Below are 24,010 nucleotides of genomic sequence, written 5' to 3'. Positions count from 1 at the left end.
AACCCACAATTAACTGGGACTACTCCCGTGCACTCACAGGTAAACACTTCACATACACGTGGGTTGACGCATCATACGCACATACACACTGCTAGCATCTGCCTCACACACTCCCTGGAACACTGTCCTGATTACATCCTTCTTCCTAGTCCCCCCCCCTTTTTTTTTCTTGTCTTTTCCTTTATAGCTATAATTGTTGTCGATAAAAATCAATTTAATTATACTTTGGCAGCGCGGCACTGCATGGCAGCATTGCATGGCGGCACAAATTCAAGTTTCCAGCGGCCCACCCAGTACTGGTGTGGGAAGATGACAGCGCGAATTCACGTTTGCAGCGGCCTCACCAAGTACTGTCCATGCAGTGTTTTTGTCCACGTCTGCATCTCAGTTTGTCTTCATGGCTGGGAGAGCTGGCGCTGGATCAGCTGGGAGAGAGCTGGTGCTGGATTGGCTGGGAGAGCTTGGTCTGCAGCGTCTTGTGGGCCCAGGGACCACGGCCCTGCCTGGAGCTGTGCCTGAAGAGGTAACACCGAGGGCGGTCTGACAGGATGCAGAAACGGGGCAGGCTAAGCTAACTGCTAGCCCATGCAGACCGGCAGTTCCGACAGTCATCCTGGCTGGCGTTCGTTCGTTCTCTGGACAGTGATTATTTTTTGTTTAGTTTAGATATATGTGTTAGTTAGGATATATGTGTTCTTGTAGCTTTTGGATGTGTTTTTGTCTTTGTGTTGCACTGCTGTGGGCTGGGGGAAATTATGTTTCGTTTCATTTCATGTGCATAAGTGCATGAAATGAAATGACAAAGTATTTCTGATTTCTTTATTGAACACGTCAGCATTTGTTTATTTGTCTTAACAGATACATGTGTCCCCCTCTTGTAGAAGCAATGCTGATTGGTTGTTTAGCTGATCAAACATGCTAATGAGGGGAACCGGTGGCAGTTATAATTGCATAACAAAAACTTTGTGCTCTTGTCATTCCACAGATCATCCAAAGGACGGAGTTATTATAAGAAATTCTTAATAATAATCTTTTTTTGTTGATCCCCCCCCCCCCGTTTGATGGCTGGGAGAGCTGGCATTGGATCGTCTGAGAGAGCTTACGGCCCTCTCCGGAGCTGTATGGCCCTGCCCGGAGCTGTACCCAAGAGAAAACACCGAGGCGGTCTGGCGGTGGCCTCGCCTAGCGTCAACTGTGCAGTATTTTTGTCTGCGTCTGCGTCATCATGTGGAGTGCGGGGGACGTGTGTCGAGGGTGTCTGGTTGGGAGAGCTGGCATTGGATCGGCTGGGAGAGCTTGGTCTGCTTCGTCCGATGGGCCCAGTAACCATGGCCCCTGCCTGGTGCTGTGCCCGCGGAGGAAACGGACTAAGCTAACTGCTAGCCCATGCAGACCGGCACTTCCGACAGTCATCCTGGCTGGAGTTCGTTCTCCGGACAGAGGAATTTTTTTGGACTGCATTGCAGGGTGGATTGTGTTGTTAACTGTTTGTTTTTGTGGTTTTTTTTCTTCTGTTTTTTACATTTTTGGTGGTGTAATTTTTGGGAAATTTTGGATGTGTGTTTTTTGTGTTACACTGCTGTGGGCTGGGGGAAACAAAATTTATTTTCTTTGTGTATGCAAGTATGTCTAAGAAATGACAATATATATTGTTCCTGATTCCTGATATTGCCTTTGCAGGTGAAGAATTTGAATTCTAATTGCATAGTAACTGAAGCTGTTCTGGAGGCTCGTGGTGGCCCACCACCTTACTAAGACATTTTATATGTTGTTGAAAAACAAAGTGTCTTAGTTGAAAGGTGTTGTAAAGTGCTGGGCCACCCTAACCCACCAGAACAGCTTCAATGTGCCATGAATGCAACTTTATATTAGTCCTACCTTACGTAGTTAAGTGTAAGATTCTACACGTAATTATGCATAGATTCTACAAGTCTCTGGAACTCTACTGGAGGGGTGGAATACTATTCTTCCAAAAGATATTGCCTGTCTAAGACATCGGTCCAAAATCATCCGTACGTTTAACTGTTCTGTGATGTTGTGGATATGGGAAGCGTGAAAACTAGAGTAGAACAGAGGGGGAAGAAAGAAATGCTGGGAGCATGGTAAGGTTGGTGTACCTGGCAAGTGGAATGTAAGTCTGAGCCAGAGACCAGCATGATCGTAGGGCTGGAGAGGACGACTCCTTCAGCAGGACCACACTGAGGCGTCTCAGCCATTCCAGCCAGTCATCTTTGGACACCTTTCTGGCAGCGCCCCAAGCCTGCGAAATAATAAGTACGTAATTAACCATGAAACCAGTCTACTTAAAACATCAGCGGGAATTTAATGAGACTCACAGTTTCTTCACCCCCGAGTGACTTAGTAACATCCCAGTGTGGAATGGTCTTGCACAGTGGTACTCAATCATGTGCCACGGAAAAGGCCAAGCATATGCAGGTTTTCATTCCAACCAGATTCCACACCAGCTGATTTCACTGATTAGCACGCCTTCAGCCACAGAATAAAACCAACAGTGAAACCACCTGTTGTTGAGTCCTGTTGGAATGAAAACCTGTATACTCTTGGCCCTCAATGACAAATGGTTGGCAATCAATGGGTCTAGCATGTTGACATGCTGACTGAAACTCATGCCACATTCTCATTACTCAACCTGGTTTATCTGTTAAAAACGGATTTATTAAAATGCAAGACAATCAAAATCATAGGTATCTGATGGTCTTTCAACTATGGAATATATGACTTCTGTGGACCTTACTGGACCTTATAGTCATAAAGCAATAAGCTCAAAACAGATTCCGACATGACTGTTGTTCCTTCCCTCTACCAACCTTTTGCAGTGCCGTGGTGCTGACATGGAGTTTTTTCATGGGGCCTGCTTCTAGTGGCCCACTGACCAACGTGTCACTTTGGTTACCACGCAAATGGCGATTATGAAAAATTAGTGGGTCCTCTTCCTCCTCTGTGAGCGTATAGCCCTAATAAAACAAACACACAGTCAGTCCACATAAAGAATAACTGTTGTGTCAGGCTCAACAGCATGTGTTGTGGTTGAAAAAGTTCATTTCCTTTCCAAAATAAACGTTAACCTTGACGGATACTTATTGTGGTAACTAAACATTCAAAGTTGTTCTATTTTTTTTTTTGTACATGACGTGGGTTCTCGAGCATGTCAGGTTTCTCTTAATACTGTGAGGTTATAACAATAATAATAATAATCATTACATTTATATAGCACTTTTCTAGACACCCAAAACGCTTCATTGACAAAAACAATGACAAAAAACAGCAGAATACCCATCAGTGTACAAATGAATGACGCGCCCATGGATGCCAAGGGGCCGAACACTTCTGACAAGTGATCCCACCCATGTACAGTATGTAAATCTTTTAGCCCTTGTTCAGTATCATGTTTCAATTCAGATATGTCAGCATCACTGCTAGTAATATATGCACAGCATTCAGTGGAGATCACCTTACACACACCACCCAGTGAGGCTAACAGAAGATCCAGCGTCATCCTATTTCCAGTTGCTACGTGTCCAACATCATCTAAGCGCCTCGCCGTGGCCGTAACAGCAGCTGTAGAGATGTTCATGTGACGTTCTAACACAGTAGAGTGACTTGATCTCCTCCTGAGTTGCATACATACCATACGAGGGTATCAATATGCCAAATGTATGCTGAGCAGTTGATAAGGCACATTTATGAAGCTTAGTGATGGAGTGATGATCATTATGATGCTGACACCTGTCTGATCAAGGGCACCAAAAATGCAAAGTAACACCGACTGTGGGTTTCCTTCAGAAAACAGCTATAGTGGTAACGTGGGTGATGAGTGGGTGTAGTCTACTGTTAAGTACTGAATATATGCTTATTCATTCAGGGGAATTTTGCAACAGTATCAAGTTAGTCCATATCTTCCTTGTCTCGGCTGCTGGGTGGAGAGGAAGAAAGAAACAAAGGGTAGATGCAGTGAATTAACAGTGAGAGGAAGGATGACTGACCTTGACAATACGACATACGAGTATGTCGTAGCGTTGGTGGTTAATCCTGTGCTTCAGCATCATTTTATTCACCATAGGAATGAAGATCTGGTACTACATATAAGAGAATAGGGGAAGACAATAAATAAAAGGATGTAAACATCCTTGTTTATGTGGTTTATTATCTCTACCACTTCCCTTCCATAAATAAAATGACATAATAGCTCATTCAAATTCTCCATGGGCCTTAAATCCAAAGCTTCCTCTTTCAAGTAGGGAATAGACTTGGTTCCATGTGGTGAAAGGGTTTGGAGGCTTGGGCTCAAAGAAATGGAGAGCAAGGAGGGAGAGTGAGGAGGGACACCAACTCTGTGAAAGAGGGGGAGGATTGTGTGACCTCATCCACTCTAATAAACACTGCTTCCTGCCACCAAACACTCAATGACATCACTGGCCTGGCAGGAAGCAGTAAAAAGTGGACAGGATGAAAGGGAGGGGAGGGAGAAAATCCCCTGAGAGTAGAAACCAACATGCTGTTCAACTAAAACGAGCAGTGGGAGGCTGAAGCTGCTCTACTGAATAATAACTACATCTGCAGAACGCCCTGGGCAGCTACCTTCTTGCCCAGCTGGAAGACCAGGGAGGACAGGGTATCCATGGATGTAGAGCGCAGTTCAGGTGTGCTGTCAAGTGTGCGCACAATGGGGTGGATGATGCGTGAGGCGTAGTCCGTGAAGTCCAAGGACTCTGTCAGCCGGTCCAAAGTCTCCAAGGCAACCCTGAGCAATACACAGGGAAAACAGAAACGCAGTGTTTCAAACTTAGCAACATTCTACTTAGATGAGGGAGGGGCATTTGTTCAAATAGAGTTAAAATCTGTTATGCCTCATAATCCACACGTGATTACAAATTAGTTTCCATAATGAGGCCAAGGAAGTTATATGATATAAGAAACAAACAACAGGATACTTAAATGCTAGTAGTGCACCAGCTTTTATCTCTGAAATTGTGGGGCCCATCATTTGTAAATCACAAGTAAAATGGCAACAACAGAAATGAAATGTAGGGCAAAAGAAATGCTACACTAGAAAACACCGTTTTTTTCTCATTTCCATGCATGTGAGCAAACTGACAATACATATACAGTGGGCAGCCTGGTGTGGTACAGACTTGCGGGCTTGCAGTGGCACATCTGGGGCATCAAACAACTTGACAATGGGTGGCAGAAGAAGGTGCAGGTAGTCGTCTAGGTTGGCACCAAACAGCTGAATTGCATTGAGAAGCTGGAAGACAAGGTTTAACACCACATGAAGGACTTGTATTCTAACTTTCTCAATATGGCTTCATGTTTTTCTTGTTCTTAAGAAAAAAAAATGCCCACTTTTTATCAAGATGGTTCTTGCAAAGTTCGGCCAGCATATAACATTTTCTACTTAACTGCAATGGTTAGTGAACGCTATGGAAGTTTCAGGTAAAAGGCCAATCTTCCTATAAGCTTGTTAAGCCTATAAGCCTTCTCTCACTCACAAATGTAACTGATGTGTGTGTGTTTTTTTTTTTTTTTACATAGTGACGGTGGTCACGTGGCTTGGGGGGCTGTTCCGGCGGCATCTGGACACTACTTGGCATCCTGCTCATCATATTCCACATATATCTTATTATTCCATTATAATTGTGTTATCCTCTTTCAATGTTGTATTGTGTAAATTGTGTAAACACAACATCATTGCACGTTGTCTGTCTTGGGAGAGAGATCCTCCTCTGTTGCTCTCGCTGAGGTTTCTTCCTATTGTTTTTCCTGTTAAAAGGTTGTTAGGGAGTTGTTCTTAATCCAATGTGAGGGTCTAAGGACAGGATGTTGTGTTGCTGTAAAGCCCCTGAGGCATATTTGTAATTTGTGATATTTGGCTATGCAAATAAAATTGACTTGACGTCTCCAACAAATTCTCTCTAAGATTTTTTTTAAATTCCCTCCCCCCTTTTTCCCCCCAATTGTACTTGGCCAATTACCCCACTCTTCCAAGCTGACCCGGTCGCTGTTCACCGCCTGTGCTGACCTGGGGAGGGCTGCAGACTACCACATGCCTCCTCCCATACATGTGGAGTTGCCAGCCGCTTCTTTTCACCTGACAGCAAGGAGTTTCACCAGGGGGACGTAGCGTGTGGGAGGATCACCCTATTCCCCCCAGTTCCCCCTCCCCCCTTAACCGGCGCCCCGACCGACCAGAGGAGGCGCTAGTGCAGTGACCAGAACACATATCCACATGCGGCTTCCCACCTGCAGACATGGCCAATTGTGCCTGTCGGGATGCCCAACCAAGCCGGAGGTAGCACGGAGATTCGTACCGGCAAGCCCAATGTTGGTAGGCAATGGAATAGACCGCCACGCCACCCGGATGCCCCAAATTCTCTCTAAAATTTTAATGAATCAAAACGGAAATTGCCATATTACATTGGTGTTATAGTGGCGGTCCTAATGGAGGAAGTATGTTATAGCTACATATTAGATCTGGTGTAACGCTAAAACTGCTATGTTGCCATTTTTTCCCCCTCATAATGTCAAACCACATTTAACTCTGATTTAATGAAACCCACAGGCCTGCCAGTCCGCGACCTTTCCTAAAATTGTGTTACTTGCGGAGCTTTAGCAGTGTCTGCATGTAGGGCTATTAATTAATTGATTGAATAGCAAACCGCTTAGGCCAGTATTCCTGAAGCCAATCCTCAAGTACTCCTTGTCCTGAATTTTTTCTTTGTGACCCTTTATAGGTAACCCAGCTTGTAGTTACTCAGCAAATAACATTATTACACTTAACTATGTAAGATGGGACTAATATAAAGTTTAATTAAGTTCTGATTGGTTGATAACTACAAGCTGACCTTCCAATTCAGTGTTAAAATGAAAATCTACAAGAGAAGGGGAACTTGAGAACTGGATAGAAAAGACTGGCTTAGGCCATATAACTGTGTGATTCTTGTAAAAAAAAAAAAAAAAAAAAAACGACAACAAAGAGTGTTTTTGTAACACTAAGGGCCAAACGTAGCACAGGAACGAATATGCGCAGTTTCTACACTATAATATCAATCAAGATAAATCTTAATGTACAGGCTGCATCTATGGTAACGTTAGGTACGCTCAAGGAGGAGAGAATAAACAAGGACGAGGATTTAGAAAAGCAGCATAAGAATTAACATTTATTCACAACCAATACCAGCAAGTATTAAGACTTCAGTGTCAAGCGCGCTTATATAGAAACAACAAAACAAACTGGTCAATAAAAGGAAAAGGAAAAAAAGTTGGCAACACTTTCTATGAAGCATGCATCTATAACGCCCTATAAGGGCATTAATATCGTATAATGTAGCTATTAGTCATTGTAAGATTCATTATAACCATGTATACGCCCTGACAACACCTCATAACCATCTTTATGATACATTATGTCCATCAATTATGAATGGTTATAATTTAAAATGGATTTATGCATTACAAATATGTCATCATTAGCCTGTTTATCTGTCAAATGTCATAATGCATCACAGCCAACTTGTTTTGCTGAAGTTTTGTAGAGATGCATAATGAGACTTCAGTGCTATTTCAGTCTTCAGCTATAGCCGTTAGTCACTGTAATACACATTATAGGAAAGTATATGTCTTCAAAACACCCCATAACCATCTTAATGACTCATTATATAATTAATTTATAGTTATCAGCATGACAGCATAATGTATTATAAACATTAAATATGTACTAGCATTACAGTCTGTGGTTATAGGGTCATACCTTATAGGCTCTCTATATCAATGATCATAAAATATCATAACTAGTTTTCTTTAATCTATGTGAAAGTATCCAATGTCCATTCAGGGTTTTTCATCAGATTTAAAAGAAGATTGCTCATAATATTTAATGGATACTATACAGGCATAGAATATTATAAACTGTTATGCAGTTTTATAAGTGGTCTTTGTCAGCTTTAAGTAAAGTGACAAAAGGATGGTACTGTTATGAATAGGTATAAAATTATTATAAACTAAGATAAGGCATTATGAATGAGTGGTCTGACAGTAATAACAACAGAACATAGATGAACAATCCATTTTATTGTCATTTAAAAATGGCAACATGTAATTTCAATGGTCAAAGATGATAAATTGTCTGAAAAGAATGAATTCAGTACACACACACACACACCGACACACCTGAATACTACACACAGCGAATACACTTCCCCATTAAGAGAAAATTTAACTTGTGAAAAAATGTTTTTGCCATCCAAGTTGCCCTCTACTGCCACACAATGTTAGCACTCCCAAGTTCCCTTCTATAGCCACACAATGTTGGCACTCCAAGTTCCCCTCTACAGCCATACAATGTTGGCACTCCAAGTTCCCCTCTACAGCCATACAATGTTGGCACTCCAAGTTCCCCTCTACAGCCACACAATGTTGGCACTGACTTCAACAACCAAGGGGGGGGGGGGGAACGGAAAATGCACTGTAGAGGTGGATCACTACAAAAAAGCACTTGAACACTGCAATTGTGAACCTTTGGTAGCTGCATCTATGCAAACACAGCTTTGAAAAGCTTAACAAACAAGCAAAATAAGAGGGGCAGTTAATGTTCAGCCATTGGGAGCAACTCCCCATCAGCTTTCCTCTGGCTAATTTTTTCTTTAATCTTGGGTGTAAGAAGAGAATAGCACCTAGAAATGTAGATACTATGCGTCTCAACTCGCTCATTCCATTTCAGCGACTCGGATACCTCTGGCGCAGCCAGGTGCAGCTCAGCCACAGTTGCAGTTCTAGCTAGTGTTGAGATCCACCCCTACAGTATCAAAAGCAGCTTTCATTGATTTTCCTTTCTTGAAGGCTCCCAAGGTGGCCATACATCGAAGAATAACTCCTTTGGTGTTCTTCACTAAACAGAAAGAGATAAAAGAAGAACCAGGTAGACATTAATATACCGCAATAGCAACTCAGACACCAATCAGAACTTGATGGTAAAAATCAGCAGAACTATACCAGCGTGAAAATTGATCATGAACTTCAATTTCAATATAATATCCTATGTATTTAACAAATGACATGAAAAAACAGACAAAAGCTTAATTTAAAGGCTCTCACTTCTTCTCCATGACAAAACAATAACCTCCTTTTATAAATTGAGACATGCCCCTTTAAGACAATGCATAACCGGCTCTTGACTGCTCACCTCCAGACAATTTGAAAGCTGCTTTCTTGTTTCCCTTTATATTGTTACTTACCTTAATGTCATCTGCTAAATTATGGAGTTTCAACTATAAAATTGAATATCAGGGTCCCCAAAATGATAAGAAGGCCTTGGTGTAGTTGTAATATGATAATATCATCGTCTAAACAATAACACAAATGTATTGTTGTGTGATTGCCACGTTCCATCCACCAGCCTACAGCAGCCTCATCTTCACGGTGGAGGAGCATGAGGTGAGGCGCACACTGAGGGCAGTGAACCTGAGGAAGGCTGCGGGTCCCGACGGCATCCCTGGATGGGTGCTGAAGAAATGTGCGGACCAATTGGCAGGGATCTGCATAAGAATAGCTGTTGCATGATTTTGCCTGTGGGAAACATACAGGTGAAATGGTTTTTCATAATCAGGAAGTGCCAATGCCGGTGCCTGCTGTAACAGTTGTTTCAAAGTTACAAACGCCGTTTCCCCATCTGGTGTCCATGTTAGGGGAGCATGTAACTTTTCAGTTCCTTCAGCCTTAATCATACTGCGCAATGGGCCTGTAATAGCAGTATAGTCATTTATCCAATCTGAGCTGTAGCCTGTCATGCCCAGAAATGTCATCTTTTGTCTGACTGTTGGCTTGGATGCCTTAGCAATCCCTTCTAATTGAGCAGGGGATATTTGTTTCTGTCCATTACTCAATATTCTGGCCAGGTATTCTTCTTCTGGTTGACAGTAATGTAGTTTTTTCTGGGATGCCTTGTGTCCTCTCTTAGCCAATTCCTGCAGGACTACGACAGAGTCTTTATGACACTGCTCTATGGTGTCTGAGCAGATGATTAAGTCATCAACATACCGTATGATCGTATTGGTTACCTTTTTAGCTAACGCATCCAAATCTTCCTTCAGCACCTTATTGAAGACATGAGGCGAGTGTTTGAATCCCTGTGGCAGCCATGTATATGTATACTGTTACCTGCGGTAAGTAAATGCAAACAGATATTGAGATTTCATGCTCAAAGGGATGCTAAAAAATGCTGAACATAGGTCAATCACCGTGTAATACTTTGAAGATAGCAGCACGTTTGTCAGTAAAGTGTGAGGATTTGGAACTTCCGCATCATAGTCTTCCACTACTTCATTGATTGCTCGTAAGTCATGGACTAAACAATATTTAGATTTGTCTGCTTTTAAGACAGGGTGGATTGGTGTGTTGGCTGGAGAGCTGCTTTTTATTAAAACTCTAGCCTGTATGAGTCTGTCAATGGTTTTGGAAATACCTTCATCAGCCTCAGGTTTTATTGGATACTGTTTGATTCTCGGTGGCCTGCATCCTGGTTTAAGGTTAATCTCTACTGGCTGAGCTGATTGGACGAGACCTACATCTGTGTCATGCTGTGACCAGAGTTGTTGTGGCACCTTTGAGAGCATGTCTGCAGCTATTCTTATGCAGCAAGCAGTCCCTATCCCAGTCCACCATCCCACCCTGTCTGAAGACATCCACCATAGTCCCACTGCCAAAAAAGTCCACTGTCAGCAGCTTGAATGACTACTGACCTGTGGCACTCACACCTGTCATAATCAGAATCAGGATCAGAATACTTTATTTATCCCTGAGGGGAAATTGAGTTCTATTACAGACACTCACGCGCTAATAACTAAAAACTAACAAGATAAGAAAATAGAAACAGAAACAAACAGAAATAAAGATAAATAAGAAATAGAAATAAGAACAAAATATATCAACAAGAATGGTGCACATAACACCCTATCTATACTGCACTAGCGCAGCACACAACAAGCAGCATAAACAAATCTCGACAGGGCCAACCCAATGACCATTAACTCAAGAGTGTCTGACAGTCTGAGTCTGAGGGAGGAGTTGTAAAGTTTGATGGCCACAGGCAGGAATGACCTCCTGTGGCGCTCTTTGGTGCTTTTCGGCAGAATGAGTCTATTACTCAAAGTACTCCTGTGCCCAACCAGCATGTCATGGAGTGGGTGGGAGACATTGTCCATGATGGCATGTAATTTCAACAGTGTCCTCTCAAAAACCGCCGCCAGAGAATCCAGTTCCACCCCCACAACATCACTGGCCTTGCGGATCAGTTTATTGAGCCTGTTTGCATCCGCTACCCTCAACCTGCTGCCCACACACAACAGCAAACAGGAGATGATGAAGTGCTTTGAGAAACTGGTTCGGAGTCACATCATCTCAAGCCTCCCACCCACTTTCGACACACACCAGTTTGCCTACAGAGCAAATAGGTCCACAGATGACACCACCCTGACCCACCTAGAGCAGCAGGGGAGCTATGCCAGGCTGCTCTTTGTGGACTTCAGCTCTGCATTCAACACCATCCTCTCCCACAGACTGGTGACCAAACTGACAGAACTGGGCCTTGCTTATTCCATCTGGCTCTGGATTAAGGACTTCCTTTCTGAGCGCCCACAGAGGGTCAGAGTAGCCCCCCCCACACATCTCCTCAGCCCTCAGCCTCAGCACTGGCTCCCCACAGGGCTGTGTGCTGAGCCCCCTACTCTACATCCTGTACACACACGATGGCAGCCTCGCTCACTCCAGCAACACTATCGTCAAGTTTGCAGACAACACTACGGTGGTGGGGCTCTTCTCTGGGGGGGGGGGGGGTTGAGTCTGCATAGCGGGACGAGGTGGAGCGGCTGTCTGTGTGGTGTAGGGAAAATAACCTGATCCTCAACACCTCCAAGACAAAGGAGCTGATTATAGACTACAAGAGGAACAAAACGGACAGTCATCCCCTTTTCATCAGCGGGGACTGTGTGGAGAGTGTCTCGGACTTCCGGTTTCTGGGCATACACATTGGTGAGGGCCTGACCTGTAGCGTTAACACCACAGCGCTGGTTAAGAAGGCACAGCAGAGACTCTACTTCCTGAGGATCCTCAGGAAGAACCATCTTACCACCTCACTGCTTGTGTCCTTCTGCCGCTGCTCCATAGAGAGCATACTGACCTACTGCATCTGTGTCTGGTTTGCCAGCTACACAGTATCAAGAGAGGAAAGCGCTCCAGAGGGTCATCACCACCGCCCAGAAGATTATCGGATGCCCACTCCGCTCCCTGGAAGACCTACTACACAGTTCCCGCTGCCTCAAAAAAGCCCATGGCATCCTCAAGGACCCATCCCACCCAGGACACCATCTGTTTGAACTGCTGCCCTCGGGCATACGTTACAGGACAATAAGAGCTCGGACAAACAGACTAAAGAACAGGTTCTATCCCCAAGCCATAACCACACTAAATGCTGCTAAGTCTTGATTCCTGACTTTTTGTGCAATATGTTGGTGTCCAGTAGAATGTAGAAATGAATGTGTGTGTTTTATGTTTTAAATTCTTTTTATACTGATCTTTGCCTGAAAGAACTGCACTTTCAAATTTTGTTGTACTTGTACAATGAAAAATAAAGTTCTATTCTATTGTTTTCAGTAATGCGCCAACATATTATTGCAACTTACTTCGAACACGGCTGTGCATTGAAGTTCCTACATCTGGGTGCTCAGGCTGAGCAGATTTCTTGAAGTGCTTCTTCTTCTTCTGCTCTTCTTCTGCTTTCCTGTAGCTCCCTTGGTTAGCTCCAGAGATGAATTTGAGAGGCTAGAAGATTCCTCTGGCTCAAGGTCTTGGGCACTCTCCTCAGAGCTTGAGATGCTAGGGGCTGTTTTTTTGATTCAGAAAACCAATCCAGTATTTACATATTTACATTTATATATAAACATATGCAATAATATACCTATGCACAACAATGATGTCAGTATGGGTATACCTGCTGGCTTTCCCTTTTTTTTGGATGACATCTCTGATGAAGGCATCTTTCTTAGCTAGCTCCTCTTGGAGGTAAACTTTGTCTGCTTTGAGAAGGTTAATAGTGTCCTCCCTCAAGTTCCCCTTCTCTATTTCAGCCTCTAGTTTCAATTTCAGCATAGTAATTTCATCGATGGCCATTGGAGCAGGGGCATCTGAAAAATACAATTAACCTCATCCTCAGGGCACTTTTTGACAATTCTATATATATTACGTCTACTATTTAGTCTAAAAGTAGTGGTTCTGCTTCTAACCAAGTTCACCCCCCACCCCTACCCCTCTGCACCGCTCTATAGGAAACCCGGTCTAATGTAATCTACAGCATCATATACAACAATCCAGTAACAAGCAAAGATCATATACAGTTCAGTGTGGTTTGTCAAACTAACTTATCCCTTCATGAAAGATCACTGTTACTTATTTTAGTTTTACCTACCCACTTGATTTGGTGAAGAGGTCAACTGAGCTTGCTATCAGATTGATGTTCCCTCCTGTTGGACAAGAAGCTCGTTGACGTCTTCTGCTCATTGCTGCAAGGGCGGCATAGTTAACATTATTAGCTAGCTAGCCAGATCAAGCCCAACACGTTTTTCCTACAATGTCCGTTTGCAACATACAGATATGTAAACCAAGCCGCTAAGTCATAGGTACCTTGTGTAATTACCACAATTTGGCTACGGATAAGTCATTCTATTTGATAGCCTGCTGAGCAGTATTGTTAGCTAGTTACCAGTACGTTAACTGGCCAACTATTGCTAGTTTGCTAAAGTCAGCTTTGTTTCTATTGCATGCTGCTTACACTAGTTTGCAAACTGATTGAGATGGTGTGGTCATACATTTCTATTTAAATACTATACTGCCAATGTTAATAATCCGATAGAAGAAAATATCGATAAACTTGTACTTTACCTTTTCACTCCAAATTCCTGTTGATCAATGATCATTTACAGCGTGCTCTCTGGTCTGAAAGCGGAAGGAGTCGGACCATGGAATCTGATTTTGCTGGTTCATGAATTTCACTGGTTCAAAAGCGCGTGATGTCAAAAGTCATGATTTTTTTTCCGAAGAGAAGACCATTTTAAAGTTTCGCCATTTCTGAAACCACCAGTGAGTTGACATGTCACGAAGAATTAAAAAATTAAGTTTTGCACATTTTACGAGCAAGGAACACATTGCTGCACAAACGAGAAGTGGTTTTGTGGATGCAAAGAAGGGATCTTTTGTTGCGTCATATGATTTGCAGTGCAAAAGGTCTATGAAACTTGTGAAAATGCCCCGCCAAGATGGATTTCAATGGTGAGTATTGAGATAATCGATTTCATATTCTACTTGGCCGTTTATTCCTATGATATCTTTACAAATATTAAGACGACAATCCAATGTGATGTAAAACTATGAATTACAGGATTTGCACGGATCGCTCTTGTCAGGGGACGGTATCTGTTCGTAAGTGGACCATATTCTACAAATAACGCAGATCACTGCAGAACTATCTGGAATTCATATACAGTTTCGTAAAGCCATGCACACCAACAAATGTCCCACAACTAGTAAAACATATTTGTATTAGGCCAACTTGAAGATAAAATGGAAATTGCTTGAAAATGATTTGCAGTTCATTCGTTCACCTAGGCTATATAAAGAACAGCCTGTAGGCCAAAATAAATGTAAATTCTTCATTGGCTATCTATCCATAGCCTATTTGTGCTATGTTGTGGAGAAGCTCTGGGAGACTGAGTAGTTATTAGTAATTTTGTAACACTATTTTGAGCTTTTGCACTTATTTCTCATAATTTATATGGGTTGTAAAGTATATGATTTTGCCTTCTAGTTGTCTCAGGTTCTCACAAGGACTCAGGATGAGGCAAGTAGACCTAATGGATGATGGTGCGGCAGCAAGCAGCAAGACTCTAGGCCGAATGGCTGCTACCTTGAGAAAGGTAGGGAGTCAAATATATACCTCCATCCAAACAACAAGAGATAGCTGTAGGCTATACCAGATATTGTTTGTAAATACTTTGCATTCATATAGGGTATTATTTGCCTGAATAAAGTCAGAACTAAAAAAACTTCTTATATTCTGAACATGATAACTTGCAACGATCTGCACTCATTTTGCTAAGGTCTGCATACGGGCAGTTGACAAACTTTGCCATTGTGAACAAATGAGGGTTGGTGGCCGTCACTGTTTCGTTGTCCTGGATGAAAGCAAATTCTCACATAAAAGAAAGGTGCAGTAAAATACACACAACACACACGTGCGCACGCATGTGTATATGTATGTATGTATGTATGTATGTATGTATGTGCGTGCGTGCGTGTGTATGTATATATATCAACACAGATACAGGAAAAGATTTTAATGCATTGCAGTACAGGCCTGTTTCGTGCATCTCGCACTCATCAGCTGCTAATGTGGTTCAACAAAGAATCATACAGTTTGTGTTGCCCAGTGTCACGCCCCTAATTTCTGCAAATAATAAAACACTTTTCTGCCAAGCACAGGTTACATCTTTTACCCCTAACTGAATGTGCACTACTCTTTGCAAGGATTTTCTAAGAGACAGAATAACTGATACTCTTGTCTACCAATGAACAAATGTGGCGGCTTAAGGCCGTTGCATTTTTCACATGCTCATTTCTGAAGCTACTTATATGGGAGTTAAACCTCATTTTAAAAGGGTCCTCTGTTGAGCACTCACAACACCATTGACGGTTTCGGAAAAAACACACTATACTATATATATATTTGGGTTGCTGAAGCCTCATGTGATGTAGGCTGAAATGTACAGGCTACCGATTCCTGCATGCGTGACAAACCCCGGATGGGTCCCTCCTCGCGGTATTGACTGGACTTCACCTGTGGAGTAGCCGTAACCTGGGCAGCACTCAGCTGGCTAAAGCCTAATGGGACCGCAGACTGGCGGTTATAAAAATCCCACACATCCCTGGCTCGGAAGTGCCTAATAAGTGGGCAGTCCGGACTCCCAATCCGACCATCACTTGGGTGCAACGTGTGGCGGATCCCATCGTCTTCACTCTTGTGTAGCCATGGAACTAGATCCTCCCAGGCCAAGCAGTGTGGACCAGCGTCGTGACCTGATCACCACTTTAATCAAGGCTTTAGTGAATGGCTCCAAGTTTTTAGGCACACACCTTGATCTCTTGGAAAGGATCCTCGGACACGAGAGACGCCAACAACGACGATGACGAGATATACTATATATATATATATATATATATATATATATATATATATATATATATATATATATACACACACACACACACAAACATATAAATGTGAAATACGAGATATGCGAAATTTCTTTCATAACCATGGCAGGGTTGGTCCATCTTGGTGCCGCACCAAAAAATGGGTTTTTGGGATCTTAGAAGTGGGGCAGAAGAGCCGAAACCCCATCCTCAAGATTGTCCGAGGGAGATCACAGAATGATTTACTACCAATCATTCTCCAGCATATCAGAAGGGGCTCAGTTGGGCTATAAGCATTTCCCTGTGTGCCACAAAAGACATTTTGTTGATCCAACAACCGAAGCCCATACCCAGAATTTAGAACATGCATGGCAGACCTTCAAGGTGGATGTGTGGCAGCATCGTGGCAATCGATCATCAAAGCATTTAAAACAACACCTGAAAGTTATAGAATGGGAATACTGGCTCACCAGAAATCATGGTTCACGTGTCCTTGGCCGCATCATACATGATATAAGGAAATACAATACACATGAGTGCTGAAGTTGTCAACAGCACAGAACAGTTAACTTTGCATGTGTGTAGAAGGGAACATGGATGGTAAAAAAAATCACAAGCGGTACCTTCATTAGTTCTCAATGTTTCTCTTCATGGGGATTGTGTGTTTGCTGTGTTTATAGTGGTAAAGTGTGTGTGTGTGTGTGTGTTTGTGTGTGTGTCTTGAATTAATTATTTTCAGACAATTTATCACCATTGACCATATGAATTACTTGTTGCCATTTTTAAATGACAATAAAATGGACTTTTCATCTATATTCTGTTGTATTTGCTGCCAGACCACTCATTCATAATGCCTTATCTTAGTTTATAATGATGTTATATCTGTTCATAACAGCACTATCCTTTTGTCACTTTACTTAAAGCTGACAAAGACCACTTATAAAACTGCATGACAGCTTATAATATTCTATGCCTGTATAGTATCCATTAAATACTATATGCAACATTCTTTTAAATCTGATGAAAGACCCTGGATACCTTCACAATAGCTTAAACAAATTTAGTTATGATGGCTATGATATCTTATGATCATTGACATAAAGATGAGTAACCTACATATGTAATTTTTATTATGTATTATGCTGCCTTTCTGATAACTAAATTTAGTGTATAATGTGTCATTAAGGTGATAATTGGGTGTTGTTTAGCCTTACAAACGTACATGGTTATAATGTGGTTTACTATGAATGGCATATGACTGAAATAGTGCTGAAGTCTCATTATGCATCACTACAAAACTTCAGCAAAATAAGTTGGCTATGATGCATTATGACATTTGACAAATAAACAGGCTAATGATGACATTGTGGCAGGATGAGGAAAAACACAGGAGACGATGGCGAGTTTTAACTATTCCTCAGCTCCAAAACCAAACTGAAACAGGAACAACCTTGCACCAGAGAGCCCGGGAACGTAAACCACACCCCCAACTCACAGCCCCTAGTGTCCACCACAACATATTTATAATGCAGAAATCCGTTTTAAATTATAACCATTCATAATTGATTGACATAATGTATCATAAAGGTTGTTATGAGGTGTTGTGAGGGCGTATACATGGTTATAATGAATCTTACAATGACTTACAGCTACATTATAAGATATTATTAATGCCCTTATAGGACGTTATAGTTGCAAGCTTCACAGAAAGTGTTACCAAAAAGTTTGTCTGTGTTCATACTACTTCTTATTATTATTATTATAAACACCGCAGTATACATATCTTTATGCATGCTCAATAATCCAGGTAATGAAATCATCACTCATCTAACTGACCTTTTCAGTCTCAACTGACTGCAGGTGTCCCCACCCTTATAAACAATACAGTGGTATAACGACTGAAAACAACTATCGGTTTCATATGCATATTGCTGTGATCATTAACTAGATTTACAATGGCCATGTGTACTATTCACAGAGGATTGGGGAAAAGTTGCAATCACAGCATTGTAAAATGGCGACAGATGTCGAAAACGACCCCACGCTTAGCGATAGGACTACTGTGACCAAGTGAGTCTGTTCCTGAAGCAACGGCTTCAGTCCACGTACTATACATACAGGGGGTAGTACTACTATAAGCAGAGTAATGGGTGTGCTATGGGTTCTCCAGTCTCACCAATAGTGGCCAACTTGTATATGAAGGAATTGGAAAAAAGGGCTCTGATGTCCTACTCAGGGACAACACCTAGCCATTGGTTCTGATTTGTGGATGACACCTGGATTAAAATTAAATCTCAGGACATAACACATTTCACCGACCACATTAACTCTGGACAACCACATCAAGTTCACCAGGGAGGATGTGAAAAATTACAGGTTAGCCTTCTTAAACTGTGAAATTGCAACTGGTGATGGGGGACATTTGATTATTGATGTTTACCATAATCCAACACATACTGATCAGTACTTAAGGTTTGACTCTCATCATCCACTGGAGCATAAACTGGGAGTCATCAAGATGCCATACCACCAAGCTGACAACGTCCCCACCGACACAACAGCTGGGGAAGGGGAGAAATCCCATATTAAACAGGCCCTGGTTAAGTGTGGTTATCCTAACTGGGCATTTGTCAAAGCCAGGAAGACCCCAAATAGTGCACCAGCCGATCTAAGGGAGAAGGACAACAGCTATCTAAGTGTAAACCTGTAGTGATTCCGTATGTGACAGGAGTGTCAGAACAGTTGAGATGTATATTTTCCAAACATCGCATCTCAGTTGCTTTCAAACCCCAAAACACACTGTGCCAAAAACTGGTCCACCCCAAGGATCGGGTCCCCTGACAAAAACAGAGCAATATAGTGTACGATGGTAAGGGCCAGGAGGATTGCCATTAGTTGCACATCGGGGAAACCAAACAGACGCTGGCCAAGAGGATGGCACAACACAGGACAGCTAACACATCAGGCCAAGACTCCACAATCTACACCATCTACAAGCCAGTGGCCACTTTTTCAAGGATGAGGATGTGCACATCCTTGATAGGGAGGAACGGTGGTTTGAACGGGGAGTCAGAAGCCATTTTCTGAAGAGGGAATGACCATCCCTAAAACATCTGTTGCCATCTTACAATGATGTAATTTCAACCATTCTCAAATCCTCTGTGAATAGCACACACATTGCCATTGAAACTCTAGTTAATCTCATCTCATCTTCAGCCACTTCTCCGGGGCTGGGTCGTGGTGGCAGCAAGCTAACTAGGGCACTCCAGACATCCCTCTCTCCAGCAACGCCCTCCAGCTCCTCCTGGGGGATCCCAAGGTGTTCCCTGGCCAGATTGGATATGTAGTCCCTCCAGCGAGTTCTGAGTCTACCCCAGGGTCTCCTCCCAGTTGGACTTGGACAAAGGAAGGCGCCCCGGAGGCATCCTAATCAGATGCCCGAACCACCTCAACTGGCTCCTTTCAACGCGAAGGAGCAGCGGTTCTACTCCAAGCTCCCTCCACATGTCCAAGCTCCTCACCCTATCTCTAAGGCTGAGCCCAGACACCCTACGGAGGAAACTCATTTCAGCCGCTTGTATCTGTGATCTCACCCTTTCGGTCACTACCCAAAGCTCATGACCATAGGTGAGGGTTGGAATGAAGATTGACTGGTAAATTGAGAGCTTTGCCCTCTGGCTCAGCTCCTTCTTCACCACAATGGTCTGGTACAACGTCCGCATTACTACTGATGATGCACCAATCCGCCTGTCAATCTCCCACTCCATCCTACCCTCACTCATGAACAAGACCCCGAGATACTTGAACTCCTTCACTTAAGGCAACAACTCATCCCCAAACTGCAGTGAGCAATCCATCATTTTCCGGTAGAGAACCATGGTCTCAGACTTGGGAGGTGCTGACTCTCTCCATTTCACACTCGGCTGCAAATTGCTCCAGTGTGCGCCGGAGGTCGCGTTCTGATGAAGCCAACAAAACCACATCATCTGGGGGCATCTGGGCAGCGTAGCGGTCTATTCCATTGCCTACCAACACGGGGATCTTTGGTTCGAATCCCCGTGTTACCTCCGGCTTGGTCAGGCGTCCCTACAGACACAATTGGCTGTGTCTGCAGGTGGGAAGCCGGATGTGGGTAAGAGTGGGGAAATTGGCTATGCACAATTGGGGAGAAAATAATAATAATAATAACAATAATTAGGAAAAAAAACCCACATCATCTGCAAAGAGCAGAGATGCAATTCTCAGGTTCTCAAAATGGGCACACTCCTCACCTTGGATGCGCCTGGAGATCCTGTCCATGAATATCACAGAGAGAATCGGAGACAAGGGACAACCTTGGCAGAGTCCAACTCTAGTTAATGTTCATGGCAATTTGCATATGAAACCGATCGTTTTCGGTCGTTATGCCACTGTGTTGTTTATAAGGGTGGGGATACCTGGGGGGCTAAGAGTACATCTGTCGCCATCTTACAATACTGTGATTGCAACTATTCCCCGAATTGTCTGTGAATAGTACACATTGCCATTGTAACTGTAGTTAATGGTCATGGCAATTAACATATGAAACCGATCGTTTTTGGTTGTTATGCCACTGTATTGTTTATAAGGGTGGGGATACCTGCAGTCAGTTGAGACTGAAGAGGTCACTTAGATGAGTGGTGAAATGTTTCTCTCAATAAACGCTGTGACCAGATGAACTGATTCACCTTTCTGTGACCGCAGTCTACAGTTTTCCTTAACCAAAGACAGGCTTTGCCTTGACTTTTACCTCATCGTTGAGGTAAAACAATTCATGGTCATCATCATAATGTCAACAATGAGGTGAAGGAGAATCCATCCATGTTTAAGGAAAACTACACTGCGGTGTTGATTCTCATTGTGATCAGCAGTACAAGCAATCCTTTCAAATTACAGACCGAGTCATTTGATTCACTGTTAATATCAAAAAAATTGCTAAATACAGCTTTAAAATTATGTAAAAATTGGCAGTTCTTGTATTAACTGATATGACAATTAAAAAAAGGGCCTTTATAATTTTACGTCCATTTTGATCTTTTCTTTCCATGCCCCTTTTCTTTGGAATTTTCTTTCTGCAAACATCACAGAGTACTATTCCAGTCTCCTTAAAATCTCAACTGAAAACCACCTTTTCTCCCCATCTTTTGACTAATCCCAACTGCTGATTTAACTGGGCTTATTTGATCCATTTTATCCACTTTTCTTGGGGGGGGGGTCTCAAACTCAATATAAGGTTATGCTAATCTTTCTATTTAGCACTAATCTCCAGGTGCTGTCGACAACAGTCCCCAACCCTACCCTAAGCTTTTGCACCCTCTGAACCTTCTCTGTTGCATTACCCTGCTAGGGCATATGCCTGCCAGTTGTGTGTGCAGTCTTTGTATCTGTATGTTTCTCTCATTCTGAGAATCAGAAGTTCTGCTGCTAGTTACTAGGTGGTGACTAGTGACTATGGTGGCAAGGCCTCTGCCTGCCCATGTTTTTCCACTCACAAAGACCTTCAGCCTCCTGGAGACTTCCATCTGCCTCGAGTTTGCTCTTGGCAGTAGTTTGAGATGGATGGTATAGTCCATGGGCCAGAGCCCAAAATTTCCTGTTTCGGTACACTCAAGGTGGCAAAACTTACTTATAATTTTTGAAAGGATCCATGTCTGTAGATGATATTTTGGTATGATAACCATTCCTGAGTGGCAGCTGTATCACAGTTATCAGCTCATGAAATTAACCACCCCCTAAAGTAAATTGCATTTTAGACGCTGGTGCATATCCTGGTTTAGCCTCATGGTCAGGACATTTTTCAATGTTCTATAATATTGTCTTTGGTATCATTTTAAAGGGGACCTTCTTAGCTTTCATTCAAGCCCTGTTGTGGATATTTCTCACAAATATAGAGGTCACTTGAGCTCTTCAACCCGTCAATAACACACATCTTTCTGCAATGTGTGCCTAAACTATATACTTTCTTTTAGCCCTGTGGCATCTAGGAATATCAGGGACACAAAACACAAAAACTGGAATACTCACAGGACTGTAAAGATTCAGGAAATGTATAATATACCCATACTATTTCATTGTGTGAGGTGATTGTGAACCTTAAATTAGAAGGGCATTATTACTAAGAAACTAACTAGACCAAAGCCAGTTAGTCCATGGGTCAGACCAGATATCGATATCACCCAAGGTGACACAACTTCACTGGTGCCATTTTATTTGGTACACTAACAGAAGTAAAATAATACATGATAACCTTTCCAAATGAGCAGCTATTTCATTTTTCTTTCAGGAAACCTGTTTCTGTGCCTCTCACGATTGTGTATTTGCCCAGATTTTTACAAATATAGCATTTCAACATCCCTGGTACTTATTAGCCTAGCTTAAACTCTGGGACAGTTCTTAGTTGGCCAACAACCAAGGATAACCAGTACTGTGTACTTCCATTCATTGTGCTAAGCTAGGCTAACGTGCAGCCAGATAGCTTTCTACTAAACACATATAGAGGAAACTGGTATCTATCTTCTTGTCTCACTCTGGAGAAGATTGTAAGCTAATTTCCCATAATGTTAGCATGTTCTTTTAATGTATATGTTAATATGATTAGTTAAAGTGGCTACGAGGAACTTTCATCTTGTGTTGATTTTAGCGGCCTCATGTGGACAAAATACAGCTGTTGCATAGCAACTAGGTAATGTATCTATTTGCGGCAATGTAAGATAAATAATGGTAATATGACACTGGTGAAGCAAAGTAAACTTTGTTTTAGTAGTGTTCATACACCTAAGTTACATGTATTTGTTTGTATGTGGCAGGTGAAAACTGACTGAATATGGCCACTGGTGAACAAGCAAGTTTTTACCCAATACCAAAGCGCCCACGGGTGGAGTGCATTATCCACTGTTCTGATGATACAGATAAGCTGGTTTCACTACAAAGTGTCGACTCATGGAGAACTCTGCTCAGGGCAGCTCAGATACGAAATCATGCACCAGTTTTGAAACTGGCAAAAGACATTCCTGAGGGACAGATTCCAGCAATCTACTACCACAGAAAGTGTCGCAGTATCTTCACTATGAAGCAAATTCTTGATGGCCTCCTTGCAAAAGAAAAGAAAAGTTGTGTCTCTGCTGAAGATAAACAATCTAAGAGAGTAGCTCGACATGCTCCAAGTACATCTAGGACTTATGATGCAGAGTGCATATTTTGTCAGAAAAACAGCAAATATTCCAAGAGACAGAATACGAGAGAAGTACTGGTGCAGTGTCGAGAACTGCGAGCTGATGTAAAGATCAGGAGTGCAGCCACAAAGAAAAGGGACAGCAGAATCCTTGCCATTGTGAGTAGAGACCTTGTAGCAGCTGAAGGGCACTACCACAGGTCATGCTATAGACTTTACACCAAAGAAGAGGTTTCCAAAGGAGAGGTTGCCAGCAATGAAGATGATGATGCTGCAGCCCAGTATGAAGCTGCTGTGAATAAGGCATACAATGAGCTGTTCCTCTTCATCAGGATGGAGCTTTTTGGCAATCCTCAAGTGATGACAATGACTGATCTCTCTTCTAGACTGGTAGCTTCAATGAACTCCCAAGGCATTGCCCAAGTCAAGGAATCAACCAAGAAGCACATAAGGCGAAACCTGGAGAGTGAGTTTGCTGGAGCCTTGCAGATATTCCCTGATGAGAAAGGAAAATTCCTCCTCTATCCCGATAACTTGTCCATGAGGGAACTTGCCAAAGAAAATCAG

The 24,010-nt window shown here is 42.6% G+C and overlaps 1 protein-coding gene across 1 annotated transcript in view; it reads right to left on the bottom strand.

Moving 5' to 3' along the window:
- Positions 1–24,010, bottom strand: part of mtor (mechanistic target of rapamycin kinase) — a 400,677-nt gene that overhangs the window by 229,396 nt on the left and 147,271 nt on the right. Inside the window, exons 22-26 of the mRNA XM_056274929.1 lie at positions 5,154–5,266; positions 4,600–4,762; positions 4,005–4,097; positions 2,829–2,975; positions 2,118–2,260 (exon numbers count right to left, since the gene is read on the bottom strand). Of these exons, the coding sequence (XP_056130904.1) occupies positions 2,118–2,260; positions 2,829–2,975; positions 4,005–4,097; positions 4,600–4,762; positions 5,154–5,266 (659 nt within the window). The remainder of the gene's footprint in view (positions 1–2,117; positions 2,261–2,828; positions 2,976–4,004; positions 4,098–4,599; positions 4,763–5,153; positions 5,267–24,010) is intronic.

The sequence above is a fragment of the Lampris incognitus genome, chromosome 2, assembly GCF_029633865.1.
Source record: "Lampris incognitus isolate fLamInc1 chromosome 2, fLamInc1.hap2, whole genome shotgun sequence".
Classification (NCBI taxonomy): Eukaryota; Metazoa; Chordata; class Actinopteri; order Lampriformes; family Lampridae; genus Lampris; species Lampris incognitus.
This window is presented reverse-complemented; position numbering and strand designations above follow the sequence as displayed.